The sequence below is a fragment of the Cylas formicarius genome, unplaced genomic scaffold, assembly GCF_029955315.1.
Source record: "Cylas formicarius isolate icCylForm1 unplaced genomic scaffold, icCylForm1.1 PGA_scaffold_6__28_contigs__length_40554024, whole genome shotgun sequence".
NCBI lineage: Eukaryota > Metazoa > Arthropoda > Insecta > Coleoptera > Brentidae > Cylas > Cylas formicarius.
Window position 1 is genome coordinate 12,494,115 of NW_026844347.1, and position 15,647 is coordinate 12,509,761.

At 38.4% G+C, this 15,647-nt stretch overlaps 1 protein-coding gene across 1 annotated transcript in view; it reads right to left on the reverse strand.

Annotated features, from left to right (window-relative positions):
* Nucleotides 1-15,647, reverse strand: part of LOC132703248 (cilia- and flagella-associated protein 206-like) — a 34,301-nt gene that overhangs the window by 1,434 nt on the left and 17,220 nt on the right. The window contains exons 6-9 of the mRNA XM_060672394.1: nucleotides 13,308-13,583; nucleotides 9,522-9,670; nucleotides 9,370-9,468; nucleotides 522-654 (exon numbers count right to left, since the gene is read on the reverse strand). Coding sequence (XP_060528377.1) covers nucleotides 522-654; nucleotides 9,370-9,468; nucleotides 9,522-9,670; nucleotides 13,308-13,583 — 657 coding nt within the window. The remainder of the gene's footprint in view (nucleotides 1-521; nucleotides 655-9,369; nucleotides 9,469-9,521; nucleotides 9,671-13,307; nucleotides 13,584-15,647) is intronic.

The following is a 15,647-nucleotide window of genomic DNA, read 5'->3' on the forward strand; positions in this document are numbered from 1 at the left end:
GTTAAGAATTAATGAATTATCCTGTATATCTGATACTTCATTTCGCAATGTCCCTTACGAAAGAATTATGTCAGAAATTCTGATTTGCTTCTCCTTATTCCTCAAAAATTAAACTAAAATCTATTTTATTTCAGCTCTTCATCGATTTCGTAAAAATTTGCCAAAAATTCTCTCTTCACTTTTTGGTTAGTTTGTTAGTTCATTCAATATTTTAGAAGATAGTTTATTTTCTTTAATGGCACTAAGCCCAGTTAAGCTAGTGAAAAGCAAACAAATAATGTATAAGTTTTAAGATCAAATTGAGGTTATTACATTAATCACAGTTAATTAGTAAAGTCCATTGTTATAAAAAGAGGGAGAGAGAGAGAGAGAGAGAGAGAGAGGGGGAGACGGAGAGAGGGAGAAAGGGAGAGGGAGTGAGGGAGAGAGTAAAATTTTATTTTTAATTTCCACAAGTGCACTTAAAAAAGGAAAAAAAATCATACGAAAGAGTATTTCATAGGTTTTGTTTAACTTCTTACCAAGTTCAAAGCTTCTCTTTTGAGTTCCCAAATATTCCATGTGTATTCTGCATCAATTTGATTTTCGACCTGATCTAAAGTTTGTACAATTTTGTCTTCGCAAAGTTTTGTTTTCGTTGTCTCTTGAACTAACCTAAAAGTTGTATTTGGACGATATTAAACTGTATTCACCAGAATGGATTCCATGCAAAGTGTTGAAAAAATGTTATCCATTTTATTTATTTCAATTTTTAAACATTTAAGCAAGCTACTGTGCACATAAAAATAATTTTTTTGAAAATTTTGCAAATAACATCTATCATGAAAATATTTTCTCAGTTAAAAATCTGATTTTTTGAACTAATATGTAGTTCAAAGCAAATAACCACAATAATGTATAAATTTATGGAAGACTAATTAAAGATTGGTAAATATATAGCACACTACAGGGGATGTTTTGTGAGAAAACAAATACATAACACATTGCAATTTATGTAAATAAAACAATGTACGCATTAACCTTAAAAAATGTATAAAAAAAGTATTACAACAACAAATATATGACGAACAACACTTTGGCGTAACAACAAAAACATTCATACTGAAAAAAGAGCATAGGTTTTTTAAATTGTTTTGTTGATAATTTTTTTAGGTTTGGCAAATTCTGCCTAATTTAGGGATCTCTCGTAAAACATTTGATTGAGATTTGATTTCAATAACTGTTATCTATTATGGGTACAGTAACTATGGAAATCAGTGTGTTTCTTATGGGAATCATTATTTTTTGATGTGTCTTTAAGATTATTTTAAATAGGTATAGGTATTATATGCACGGTACTGTTAATCAATTAAAGAATTGTCTCAGATGGAGTTTAAAGTAAGTTGAAGTAAAAATACCTTTAACTGTGTCTTACTGACATGTTGCTGGTATTGGGTCAAGTTTAGATTGTTAAGTTGTTTTCTACAGTTTATCGGAAAGTATTATTTAATAGATATGAAATTAAAAATAAATAAAAGATATATAAAATATTTGATTTATTTAATGGAATGGATTCCATGAAAAATTTCTAAACATATGAACAAGCTTCTGTGGACATAAAAAATATTTTTTAGAAGTTTTAAATAGATAACAGAAGATTTGGTTTTTTTTACAGAAAAAAATTGTTAAAAAGAAATGTTTTAGAACATCTTGTATAAAGTATATTATAAATAAAATTATAAACAGAAATTAAAGATGTGGGATACACTCTTTTTATTTATATATTATATACTATATGTTAACGGCGAAAATATTCTTCTTATACTAGAACCATATTCTAAAATATTAAAGCAATACTAAAAACGTTGCCATTTACTTTATCTTAAACTTCTTCTCCAAAATGTACTTGTAATTGATAAGACTGAACGCCCTTCAAATCTAATGCTTTTCTTCCTGCCTTTCTAAAAGTATATACTCCAACGCACGAATAATGGTCATATCTGTAATAGTATATTATGCAACAAATTGCGGCAAACGGCATTTGACTCTCGAGTTTATTTGACACGAGCGGAGCACAGTGGAGCGAATGTTTAATAAACGAGTAACATAAAAAGTTTACTGAACGTGTTGCATACTATACTTTTTCTACGACCGTTAGTTTTTGGGTACATTTTCGTCAAACAATACGAATACAAGTTCGCCTGTGGTATGCAGTGGGTGCACCGAGTAGCCCAATGAGCGCCATTGCCGGCCCCAAGACCGGATAAAGGAGGAGGATTCCCATGACAGATCAACTGGGCAGCTACCACTTGAGGTAAAGACTCAATTAGCTCACAGAACCACAAGCCAGCCTCGGAACTCGATTGATGGACGGATGACGACAACTGCAAAAAAACGCACTAAGATATGGAAACAAAATATACTGCGAATTGCCACCTGGAACATAATGTCCTGGAATGCAAAAGACCAAGAAATCATAGAAGAGCTTAAAGAGAATAGCTTAGATCTATGCTCTCTTAGCGAAACAAATAAAAAGGGAAGGGGAAAATGTGAAATAGACAGATATCTATTAATATACAGTGGAGTGCCACGAGATCAAAATATAAACAAAAAATAGAGAGTGAAAAATATGTCAACGATAGAATACTGCAAATAACAACGAGCATCATTCACGACAAGATCCATCTTATATGCGTGTGTATGCACCGGATATAAGTAATGAGAGAGAGGAACGATAGAAATTTTATGAAGACTTACAAGCAGTAGTAGACGAAATTAGAGCACAAGATAAAATCATGTCATGTCATTATGGGCGACCTAAATGCAAGGATAGGAAATGAACTCCTAAACGGCGTAATGCAAAGATTCAAATAACTAACCAAAACTACAGAATGAAATAATAACCTTGTTTTTTTATAATCATTTTCCACTTCAATTACATGATTAACACATTATTTTTCTACTCCCGTCTGTCAAATACCTAATTACACACCGATCTAGAGTGGGGGAAGCATCACTTTACCACGTCAGTTTCGAATCCCAGCCTCTTCGGACATTTCCGGGATTTTACCGCACGGGTTTGGGAGGAATCGAATGTTTTCAGAGATATTTCTCACGCCTTGAATTTTGACGTTTGTTCATTGTGACGGCCATGTGGGTCATGTGAATGTATGTATGTATTCGTGCTGTATTGCGAAAAAAACTAACTGTCGTAGAAAAAATATAGTATGCAACACGGTCGATAAACTCTTTATCTCATTTGTTTATTAAGCACTTGCTCCACTGCGCTCCGCTCGTGCCAAATAAACTCACGAGTCAAATGCCGTTTACCGCACTTGTTGCATAATATACTATTTCAATGCTGTCCGGTATTACCTTGTACTGAGTTTTAATTACATCAATTACATGGCCCCATATCGTTTCGATAGGATTTAAAATCGCAGTGGTGGTAATCTAAGGGGTATATTACCCTGAATTTTTTTATCACCTCGTCTACGAAACAAGTTCCATGATACGATTGGGTTCTTAAAACTTGAACAAGTTGTTTTTTTGTGTAAGTATCTTCAGTTCTGTACCAGGGCTCTGCTCCCGGAAATAACTGGGTGGTGTGTCTGTGGGGAAGACTCTATGTCGGACCATAGATACATCACCTTTGGGTTGGAGATGGGTGTTCGGGAACCCGTTAGATTTAGGAACCCCCGGGCAACAAACTCTATAGAGAGGAACTCGCTGGGCGCCTAGGGGGCTTACCAAGGAAACACCGCACAATGGAGGAGATTGACGAGGCCGCCGACCGAGTCAGCTCCGCTATGATGCGGGCGTTCGAGAATAGTTGCCCTGAGACAGAGGAGCATAGGGCGGGAAGGACTCCTTGGTGGAGCTCTTCCCTGGAGCGTCTCAGGAGGAAAGTGCGGAGGCTGTTCAATACAGCGAGGAGCAGCAGCCAAGGTGCGGACTGGGATCTCTATAGGGAGGTCCGCAGACAGTACAAAAAAGAACTACGGGCATCACAGAGGAGGGCCTGGAGGGGCTACTGCGACGGAGTAATGAATACCCCGGACGCGGCTAGGCTCCTTAGGGTACTCAGAAGTGACCCTGCGGGAAGACTGGGGGTGGTCCGCAGGACCGGCGGTGGCTACACAGCGGGACCAGCGGACACACCACAACAGTTGCTGAACACGCACTTCCCAGGGTCCGCTGATCCGGACACAGGGGGGAATATTGAAGCCGGGGGTCGTCTTGGAGGCGACTACGCCACGGCAAGGAGGGTGGTTACCCATAGTAGGCTGAGGTGGGCTATTGACAGCTTTGGCCCCTTCAAGTCGGCGGGCGGGGATGGAGTATTTCCGGCTCTGCTGCAAAGGGACGGAGGTCTCCTGACCAGCCCGCTGATGGACCTGTTCAGGGTCTCCATTGCGAGGGGGTACGTGCCCGAGCTGTGGAGACACAGCAGGGTAGTGTTCATTCCCAAGGTAGGGAAGAGTGACTACACAGACCCGAAGTCGTACCGGCCTGTTTGCCTCACCAGCTTCATTATGAAGACTCTGGAGAGACTGGTGGACCGGTATCTGAGGGACTGGGTGGAGCTGGAGGCCCCTTTAGAGCCAGCTCAGCATGCGTACCGAAGTGGCGGGTCTGTGGGCTCAGCTCTTCACCATCTGACTTCCAGGTTGGAGGAGGGTATGGGCTCGGGACGGCTGTCGGTGTGCGTGTTCGCTGACATCGAAGGAGCTTTCAATAACACGGCCCTGTACTCGATCTGCAGGGCGGTTGAGAGTACTGGAGTGGGGACGGCCATTGTAAGGTGGATCCGCTCCATGCTAACCGACAGGAGGGTCGAGGCAAGACTGGGTGGGGAGCAGGTCTCCATCGGTTCATCACGGGGTTGTCCACAGGGCGGGGTCTTGTCCCCGTTCCTGTGGTGCCTAGTGGTGAACGAGATGTTGCATATTCTGAGGGAAGAACACGGGGTCTATGCTCAGGCATATGCAGACGACCTTGTGATAATGACGCAGGGGACGGACGTGAGGAAGATGCAGGGGCTCCTGAACGGGGCATTGGCAAGATTCTCACAATGGTGCCTGGACAGCAAGTTGGCTGTCAATCCTGGCAAGGTGGAGATGGTCATCTTCACTAGGAAAAGAAAGATGGAGTGCAACCTCAACATTTCGATGGATGGGGTGCCTCTTTCTGCAAGCGGAAGTGTCAAGTACTTGGGCGTATGGTTGGACTCTAAGTTGACCTTCCAGGAACATATAAGATCAAGGACCAGGTCGGCCTTTGGAGCTCTGTGGGCGTGCCGGAGAGCGGTAGGGGGCACTTGGGGCCTGGGGCCGAAGATCATGCAGTGGATCTACGGTACCATGGTGGTGCCTATGCTCACGCATGGGGCAGTGGCATGGTGGCCGGGGACCAAAAGAGCGGGAGCAAGGCTAGTTCTTGACAGACTGCAGAGATTGGCTTGGCTCTGCATAACGGGCGCCATGAGAACGGCGCCCACGAGGGCCCTGGAGGCTCTGGTGGGGCTGCCCTCTCTGGCGGATCGGGTGCAGATGGAGGCGGCCAGGACAGCTGTGAGGCTGGCGAGCTGCGGGCTCTGAAGGGAGGGAACCTTCAATCGGGGTCCGTACGACATTTTAGAGGGCTGTCGCGGGGATCGCGGGGTCATGAGCATGCCGAGTGACGTCATGATCCCCGAGATGACCTTCTTTGATAAATTGACCTTTCTCTTTCCATCAAGGGAAGATTGGAGAGAGGGCAGAGTCGGCTCCTGGGATGGACTTATCTGGTACACGGACGGGTCCAGAATGGGAGATCTGGCCGGAGCTGGAGCGTACTGCGAGACAACGGGATCAAGCTTGTCGGTCCCTTTGGCTCAGTACTGCACTGTGTTTCAGGCGGAAATTTTCGCTTTATTGATGGCGGCCAGAGAGGTGCTTCGGCTCAACTACGGAAGCAGGAGAGTCTTCTTCTGCTCGGATAGTAGGGCTGCACTCATGGCGCTGAAGTCAGTGCGTACGCGCTCCTTGTTGATAAAGGAGTGCAAAGGGGTACTGAGGAGGGTGGCTGAGGAGAGAAAGGTCACGTTGGTCTGGGTCCCGGGTCACACCGGTGTCCGGGGCAATGAGGCAGCGGACGCCTTAGCCAGGGAGGGCTCCTCGCATAGGCATATAGGGCCAGAGCCCCGCTTGGGGATCGCCCCGTGTGTGAGGCGGGGAACTCTCGAAGCCTGGGCGAGAGACCGGGCCGCGGGGGGCTGGAGAGTTGCTCCGGGAATGAGGCAGGCGAGGCTTATGATGGATGGGCCCGCCCTTCCTCGGACCAGGGAGCTGCTTAGACTGACCAGAAGGGAGTATAGAGCACTAACAGGGGCCTACACAGGACATTGCAGGCTTAGGAGGCATCTCTGCTTGCTAGGCATTGGAGACGACCCGGAGTGTAGGTGGTGCATGGAAGGGGAGGAGACCCCGTATCATCCGCTCACCGAGTGCCCAGCCTTGACATGGGCAAGATTGGGAGTCTTCGGAACGGCCCTGATCGATCCGGACTCAGTGCACGGTATTGGGCTAAAGGAGTTGCTGACCTTCTACAGGAGGGGCGGCATTTGGACGCCCTCTAGAGCGGCCTGGGGGCACAACAGGCCCATCTGGTGGCCTAAGTGCTTGGACGCCCGCGAGGGCGCCCCCCTTTAATACCAATACCAATACCAATACCAAGTATCTTCAAAATAAAGGTCATGTTCGCTAAGGAATTTTTGCAATTTTATGCTCAAAGTAGCAAAGCGTTCGATGAAGAATGTTGCCATCTTTTCTTTATAGTGTTGTGGGTGCCTAACCAAGTCTGGCCTAAATAATATGTGTTTCATTTTTCGATGCGAAACTGATGCATTTACATAAAATATTTTTGTCTCCATTCCGCTAATCGTCCGGTTTCTTTCATGATTGTCAATATTTTTAACTCTAAATTCGATTTTGTGCAGAAATTCGCGAAATGTTTCACGACTGCCAGTAAATTGATCAGTTTCATTTAATCTATGTTCCAATGATTCATGTGACGGAACTTTATTCATCCCCTATACTTCACTGCGCCTCCACTTGCCATCACAGTTCCTAAACATTTTCATTATGTCTTTGTCACATCGTTGGTTTGCTTCTAGTGAATTGTTATGACCTCCGGCCTTTTTTTTTAAAAACCTTCAGACAAATTTTCCATTAAAAGAATTTTTTTTTATTTTATATGTTAAAGTTTTAGGAAATTTTATAGTAAACTTTGACCGATGTCTTTTCAAACATTTTTATAAAATTTGAATAAGCAGTACAATAAATATATAATATAAGAATTGTATAAATTTTACCTTCATTTACTTGTAAAACGATTCTCACAACACATATACAAATGACTCTTTTTGTTTCGTTACACTCCTTAATTCCATCTACAAGCTAGGGCCTAAACATAACAAATAATGACTGTAAAACCACTAATGCGAAAGCGGATATGATTGTAAAATTTCTAAGGTATCGGCACTTTATCTAATCAGCCTCTTCCGTCCAATATTGTATCCATTCTTCTCGATCCCTTGCTATGTTTATCCACATTGAACCTACAAGTCTCCTCTCTATAATCACCCCGTTCTACCTTTCATCATAATGTTGTGTGTCTCCCAAATTTCTATTTTTCCTTAGATATTTCTCTTACGACATCTCTGGTTTAGATATTTCTCTAATCTATATGTTTGGTCTTTTATCCTTTAATTTTATGTGTAGCATAAGTCTTTCCATCGCTATTTGTGTTCTCTTTATTTTGTTTACTTTTTTTTTGTAAATGTTCATACTTGTGCCCCATTTGTGTGTACTGGGAGTACACATTGGTTAAAAACTCTGCTTTCAGGTATTGTCCATATTTTTTGTTCTAAGGATAAAACTCACCTCAAGTGCTATCCAGCCAAGTCCTGTGATTTCTGCTGTTTGATTCTCTTTATGTTGTTTCAAATATATGTAATCTTCGACTTGCCCTATTCTTATTGTTGTATTGTCATGATTTTTGCTTAAATATAATCTATTTTGAATTATATATGTTGGGCTTGCATATCTATCTATTGCTTCGATTATTTCATTTAACTCGTTACTTGCTATTGGGACTATCATCAGCATATCTTAATTTAGATTTTGAAATATGTCTTCCAATGTCGTATTGAAAAGTTTCAGCGATATTGCGTCTTATTGCCTAACTCCTCTATTTATTGGTATTTGTTCTGTTTTTTTTTTTCGTATATGTTTTATATTAGCTCTGTATATCTGTAGTCTATTCTACCTTTGTTCAAGGCGTTTTTAACAGTCCACTGCTCTATGGTGTCGAAAGCTTCTCGAAGTCATCAAATGAGTATATGTTATTGGTTGGTTTTGCAATAAGTATTATCATTGTTAGTGGTCGCTTGTACTAAACTTTTTTCTGAAACTTTAATATATGACATTAAGAAGGTTTTTTATATCTGTTCATATCTGTTTTATCTCCTTTTTTATATGGAATTATTGCGATAGAGTTATCACAAAGGTTTGGTATTCTTTTCCCTCGTAATATTTGGATTAATAGTGTACGGAGGTAATTGATGACTTTCCTCTGTTTTTCAGCATTTTCACAGCAACTCCATATTTTCGTGGAGCTTTATTGCCCTTCATGTCATGATCTGATCCCTTCGTTCACGTTTTATACTTTATTTTTGAGTTGTCTCTTTATTTCTCTTGTTTTGTGCGATATAGTTCAGTTCAGTTCTTGGATTATTTTCAAAATGTCATCCTTAATGTTTGCCTTTATTCCGTTTTCGTCTTTAATTTTGTTTCTCCCTAGTTTGGTTTTTAGACATTTCATGTTTTTATTTTTATTTTTTGTTAATCTTAGTGTATTCAATTGACTTTCTATTTCCTGTTTCATAATTTCTTCTTTTTTTTACATTAATGCCTTTGTTGTGTCTTTTTGTTTCTCTATATCTTCTAGCTGCTTCTGTTGCCAATTTTTTTTTATTGCTAGAGTGTGGTTTATTTTGTTTACGATTCTGTTATGGAGTCAAGGTTTTGGGTTAGTTGCTCCTTTAACACTACTAAAATAAAAAAAACCTCTCTGCACTGATAAACGCTCGAAAGGCTTTTTGTTGGTTTATTGCTGGGTGTATTTGGGGTCAAAGGACTTGCGTTTGTGATAAGCCAGACAAGTCATGACAATTTATCGTGGGCGGGATTAGACTTATTAATTCATTTACGATATCCCCAATTAATAAGCATAAGAGAAGGATGAAATAACACAACATACAGGAAATAGCTAACGCAACTACCGACAATTGTAGACTTGAGAATGCCAATTTGCTTCACCCGAGGCTATAACCTTAATTTTACTTACTTTTCGACTCCATACACTTTCTCCAGAGCATCCTGCAATTGCAGAAAATTTACTAATTGAGGCTTTCTCCTCGCGAGATCCAAAACACGATTGACAAAACTGAAAAAAAGGTATTTTATTATTTCCACATTTCCAGATTCAACGAGTCTTACATATCCGGGTTTTTAGAAAACATCGAACACCCCTCCTCACATGAAAAAACGAAATTTTTGCCTTTATATCTTGCTATACCCATACTGGGATTTCCGGGAATTAGTGCTCCATCGGTTTCAATAAGTTTCCAACAACAAAAGCCGAGATACTAAAATGCGATACCAAAAAGTCTAAGAAACAATTTAAATAATAAAAGAAGCGGTTACTAAAAATACACCTATAATTTTAAAGTTGAATCGTTCTTTTAATTTTTATGTTTTTTGTTTTTCTAAACTGTAGATTGATCCTTCAGTGACGATGCTATGGCAGAAAGTTTTTCAGATTTGAATTTGAGTATATACGGGGTGTAATAATGGAAAGAAATTTTTTAATGAAATTTGGAACGACCTGTAGAATGCCGAGTAAAATAATATCAACTCTTGTCAATGTCCAATTGTTACCAATACTGGATTGGAGACAACGGCGATTTTGGGTGGCCCTCCAGGAGTCCAGATTTGACTCCCATGGATTCATTTTTGGTCTAGCCTAAACGAAATTCTATACAAGCAAACGCCAGTATGTAAACGTGTTTTCCTTAATGATGGCCAGTTTGTGCAGAATACAATTTCGTATTTAGAAACAGTCACCACAACAAGTATGCAATAATGCTGTGTTCTTATTTTAGTGAGCATCAGTTTCAGGCTTATGGAATAATAAAAAACGTTGTTATCCAATATTAATTCGGAATATGTGTATTAATATCTAATTAAAAAAAAGATTTTGTGTTATAAAACATGTGAAAAATATTTACAAATCTACAACTTTTTGTAATAGGGGGCCTTCGTCTCTCTCTTTATTTGCTAAATACGATAAAAAAATGTTTTCATTTAATTCTTTTATGTTAGTTTTTTGACCATCATCTATTTATTTATCTTGAAAATGTCGTCACAGACCATTAAAGCAGATCCAATTTTATAAGGAAATCATTCCCAACTATATAACAACATATATATTTACACCTGCAAATGTCACTTTTGGCAACATTCAAAATATGTCAAAAATGGTAATATATAGTATATTACAAATATCTAGAAAGTTTAGAGGAATTAAAAAATACAATAATATGCAGGGTGTTCTCGAAAATACAAGCATTCTGTATACATACAGGCTTTGAGATAAGGTATTATCCCATAATAAACAGGCCACCTCGTACATCGTTTGCCATTACTTTATGTGGTGAACACCTTTTGAATTTTTTGGTTATTAAGTTGAATGATTAAATTCAAATCTGAATAAAAATTGCTGACATTGCATCGTTGTTGACTGATCAATCTACATTTTACAAAAATCAACTTTCAAATTGGTTCCAGCTTATAGTCGTTTTTTTTGCTGTTAATTTATACAGTGTGTCCAATATAAACTAGGAAAGTTTTAAATAATTTTTTAAAAAAATTTTTTCTGAAAATAATTCTAGCGTGAAAAATTTGCAAAAAAAAGTTTTCTTTGTTTTTAAAGCCGAATATACGCCATCTTGTGATCAGTACGTTACTAGAGACATACACCATAGATTGTTAAATTGTCTTAAGTGTGCCACATTGAATATTTTCATTATTTGATGGAGCATAGAACGATGCTTTGAAGTGATGATCACTCTCAACAAATATTCGAAAAAACAAAAGTTTTAACAATCACTCTACTTATTGCTATAAACATAGAGGGCTTTGAAAAACAAATGTCCTTATTGGCAAATACGTTTGTTCACAGTTTCACCTCAGTTACAAAAGTGCGTGGCCTTTTAAGTTATTTACACATGGAAATATTACACGCCAATTAGAAAATTAAAAGAAAGAAGTTACTAAAAGAAATAAGCTACGTAATGAGAACACTGAAAATAATGTACAACATCGGTCAGAAAAATAGAACACACTTTAAAGAGTTTTTGATTAAAATTTGGTACGTTATTAGTTTTCAAGTTTTGAATAAATAATAAATTTATCATTAGTTTAGCGTATACGATCGAAAGACTGTAAAAACTTGTTTTTCCGAATGTTGGCTAAGAGCGATCATGGCCTACTATAATACAACAAATTTTTGCTTGCCAAGAATGATGATAAATGCTGAAAACTAAAACGATGCAGCATATGAATAGGAAAATTTAAAAAACAAGATGATAACGTCAAACCCGGAAGGATTGACGACGATGTAAAATACATAGTAGAGGAAAAGAGAGGAAGACGAAGTGTGGCTAAATGTAAAAACACAGATAGAACGATGTGAGGAAGTAAAAGTAGTGAAGCGTGGAAAGTTGTCTCCAATACAAGAAAAAACCTAAAAGAAAGAACCATGATATTTCTCATGAACACCAGCGATCGGAACAAATTTTTCCATGAAATTTTAAAGCGAAGAAATACAGATGGCACAAATAGAGATTCAATAGTTTACAACACTATAGAAGGAGTAGAGAGTATATGAGCGGAAGAAATAAATCAAGCATTAAGTTGAATGGAAAACAATAAGGCTTCTTTCTGGTCTTGGAGATATTTCTATTGAGCTTATAAAACATAACATAATATATGAAAGGAGCGGAACAGTCACAAATGAGTGGAAACAAGAAACAAGCATATGTCACATCAATATTTAAGAAAAGTGTGAAATGAAAATGTGAAAATTATAAGGGAATAAGTGTTGTACGGCAGCATAATAAGCATCAAAGTTAAGAGAAAAACACCACGACAAAAATTGGCAAATTAAAGAAGGCATGTGATAGCGTACCACACGCCAGATTATTTGATGTGTTAGTTAGCTCAAACATAAACCAACACTATGCGAGAACTATAAGAGATTAAGTAATACAACATCTTTAGTGACGATCAAACCATCATATGCATTGTCAACCAAAAGGTTTGTTGCAGGGTTGTTGCATGGTAGCTACTCTTTCTAAAATAGGTTAAAGAAGTGCTCAAATTCAGGGGTTCAGGTAGACGATTCCTCCCTATACAAGTTATCGTCTGCTTGCCATAGCTGCCGAAAAGTCCAAGGATTAGAAATCAATATAGGAAAAACGAAATACTTCGCTGTGGAAGCTGGAACAACAAATCTAGGTTTAGAGGGAGCACAAGCAAGGAGCTGCGAAGAGTTTAGATACTTCGGATCTATTAGAAATCCTAATTGTATCTTAGATAAGAAAATCGCACAAATGTGGACGAAATGGTGGTCTAAGAGCTAGGAGCTTGCAAAACTCCATAAGGAAAACAATATACCGACCAATAGTGGAGTGAATAACGCTATATAACGCGGAAATATGAGACCTTTTAAAAAATACAGCGATAAATTACAGGCCTTCAAAATAGATGCGATGCGTCGGAATTGCAGAATCTCAAGACTGCAACTTATCCTGAACAATATAATAAGAGAAATAATGGAATGAAAGATAATATAATAGAGAGTAGAGAAGAAGAGATTTGAATAGGCTGGACACCCGAATCCGACGAAGCAAAATACATGGCGAACGAAGATTTGAAAATGGAACAGCATGGACAAAAAAGGAGAGGACGTGGGCACAAAGGATATCCAGGACAGAAGCAAATAGAATATTGGTCGCGGAAAACAGCACACGCTGTAATTTGATCTGTAATTCTCTATATATATAAAGTTCTTTGAAAGTTTCCCCATTGAATCGACACTGTATCTCCTATGGTTTCCTATTTCACTATACTTTTCTATCCTTATGTTAGAAACAGTACATATCTCATGCATATTATCTCCCACTCTAAAGTATTAATGCGACATCTTGATTTACTACTCACTTCCAAGTCAATCTTGTCAAAATTCCTGAAATCCTCAACCGACAGTATTTCGATATCAGGGTTTTCCGACCGAATTTTTAAATGGGCTGTTTTCTCGAGTCTTTGAGCATCGGTAAGCGCGCCGTTTGCTCCAAGAATTTCGTGAATCATAGAAGTACTATAGTTGGGTTGTTTCGCATACAGTTCCAGGTTACTGATAATTTGATTAATTCTCGATAAAAGCAACACTTGATCCTGCAGTTGGAACCAAATATTCGAGAGTTGTTCGAAAAGAGGCTGAAATGTATGTTTTTTTTTTTTAATTTTATCTTCGTCTTAAAACAAAACATGGCCTCAATCAAAGTTTATCGTCAGCATTGATAAAGACACGGTGTTGTCGAAACAATTGTCATGTCAAAATATATAATTTCGTGAAAATCTGAACTTTTGGTTCTTATTTATTTTTATATTTTTGTTTGCTATTTATTTTGGCGTGTCTTCGAAGCGAATTGCCAAGGTACCCCCGAAAAATGGTTTTTATTATGTTTGAGGTTATTAGGTCTAAAAAAAAGAACATTTAAATAGGTCAGTGAATGTAATTTGCGGCAGTGTGGAAGTGAACCTGGAAAAATGCCATTTCCTATTCCTAGAAGTTGGATGGAGTCAGATTGGTATTTTTGTTTTGTTGAGCTAAAAACTTTGACACTTTGGCCATAAACTATTTAACATATTTTTTTAATGGTAATCTTTAAAAAGGAAAAATGTTTGCGTGTCCGATTTGAGTGTTTTTTATTTTGAATTTCATTCATCATTTTTTACCATTGAAATTTTCATAGCTTGCTTTGACTGCGGCACTAAACCGTGCATACGAGGTGTGTTCAAGAAGTAAGATGACTTTTAATATTTATCAAAAAATATTTATTTATTTATTCATTGTCCCCTTCAAAGTAATTCCCCCAGATATTATACACTTGTGCCAACGTTTTTTTCTATCCTCGAAGCACTTCTGGTAAGCCTTGAGTTCTTGCAGCGAGTTCTTCTTTATCACCTCAATAGTTCGAAATCTCGTTCCTTTCATGGGTTTCTTGAGTTTTGGGAACATGAAAAAGTCTCAGGGGCGCATATCCGGAGAATATGGTGGCTGAAGCATGATTGTGGTTTTGCTTTTGACTAAAAAGTTAGACACAAGCAACGATGCATTGTCGTGATGCAAAATCCATGAATTGTTTCCCACAATTCCGGACGTTTTCTTCGAATTGCTTCTCGCAAACGGCGCCAAACTTCAAGGTATTATCCTTTATTGACCGTACGACCTTGTGGTAACAACTCTTCATCTACTACGTCACTATATTAAAAAAAAAACAGTAACCAAAACCTTGAAATTTAATTGAACTTGACGTGCTTCTTTCGGTCTTGGCGATTTTGGGTTCTTCCACTGGGACGACTGGGCTTTGGTTTCGACGTCATAATCATATACCTATGATTCGTCACGAGTTATGATCTATTTGAGCATATCAGGATCATGATCGATGTCGTTTAACAGCTCTTGAGTGATGCTGCTTCGACGGTCCTTTTGTTCAAAATTAAACAGTTTCGGAACAAATTTTGCTGCTTCGGAAAAAATTTCATTGCACGAGCTCATAGAGATGTCGACGCCTGCAGCTACTTCTCTAATAGTGATTCGACGATTTTTCAACACCATTTTTTGCAATTTTTCAACGCTTTCATCATTTCTGGGTGTCCAGAGCGTCTCAGCCATCTTGGAATAACTTGTGCCACATTTTTTTTGCTCAATGTAGATTCACCATATGCAGTGGTCAACATTTCAAGTGTTTTGCAGTACTGTAATCCATTTTTTAAAGAAAATTTTATGCAAATTCTTTGTTCCATTTTTTTGGCAGCACAAAATTGCCGAGTACACAAAACACGTCTAACGCGTCTGTCTCACAAAAAAAATGAATGTACAAACTTGCTGAAACTGTGAACAATTAAAAAAGTTGCCTTACCTTTGGGCACACTATGTATATGAGGCAAGGGGCAGCGGGGAGCTCGTGCCCGTTGCTCGAAAAATTAGAACAATATACATGGTATTCCACTAATACAAGACAACCGTATTGATTACAAATTTAAACATTTGGGATTATACCAAAGCCAATGAATTCCATCGGGCTCAAATATTTTGCAAAAAATTACAATTGAAAAAAGTACTTTCGGCCCTACGATTTTATATGTATATATTTTTTTATTATTTTAAGCTTACAAATATTGTGGGTTGGTGTTGTTGTATTATTTTACGAAAACGGTAATTTTTTTAATTATAATAGAGCTGTTGTTCTCCTTGCGAATACCTTAAGTATAGAG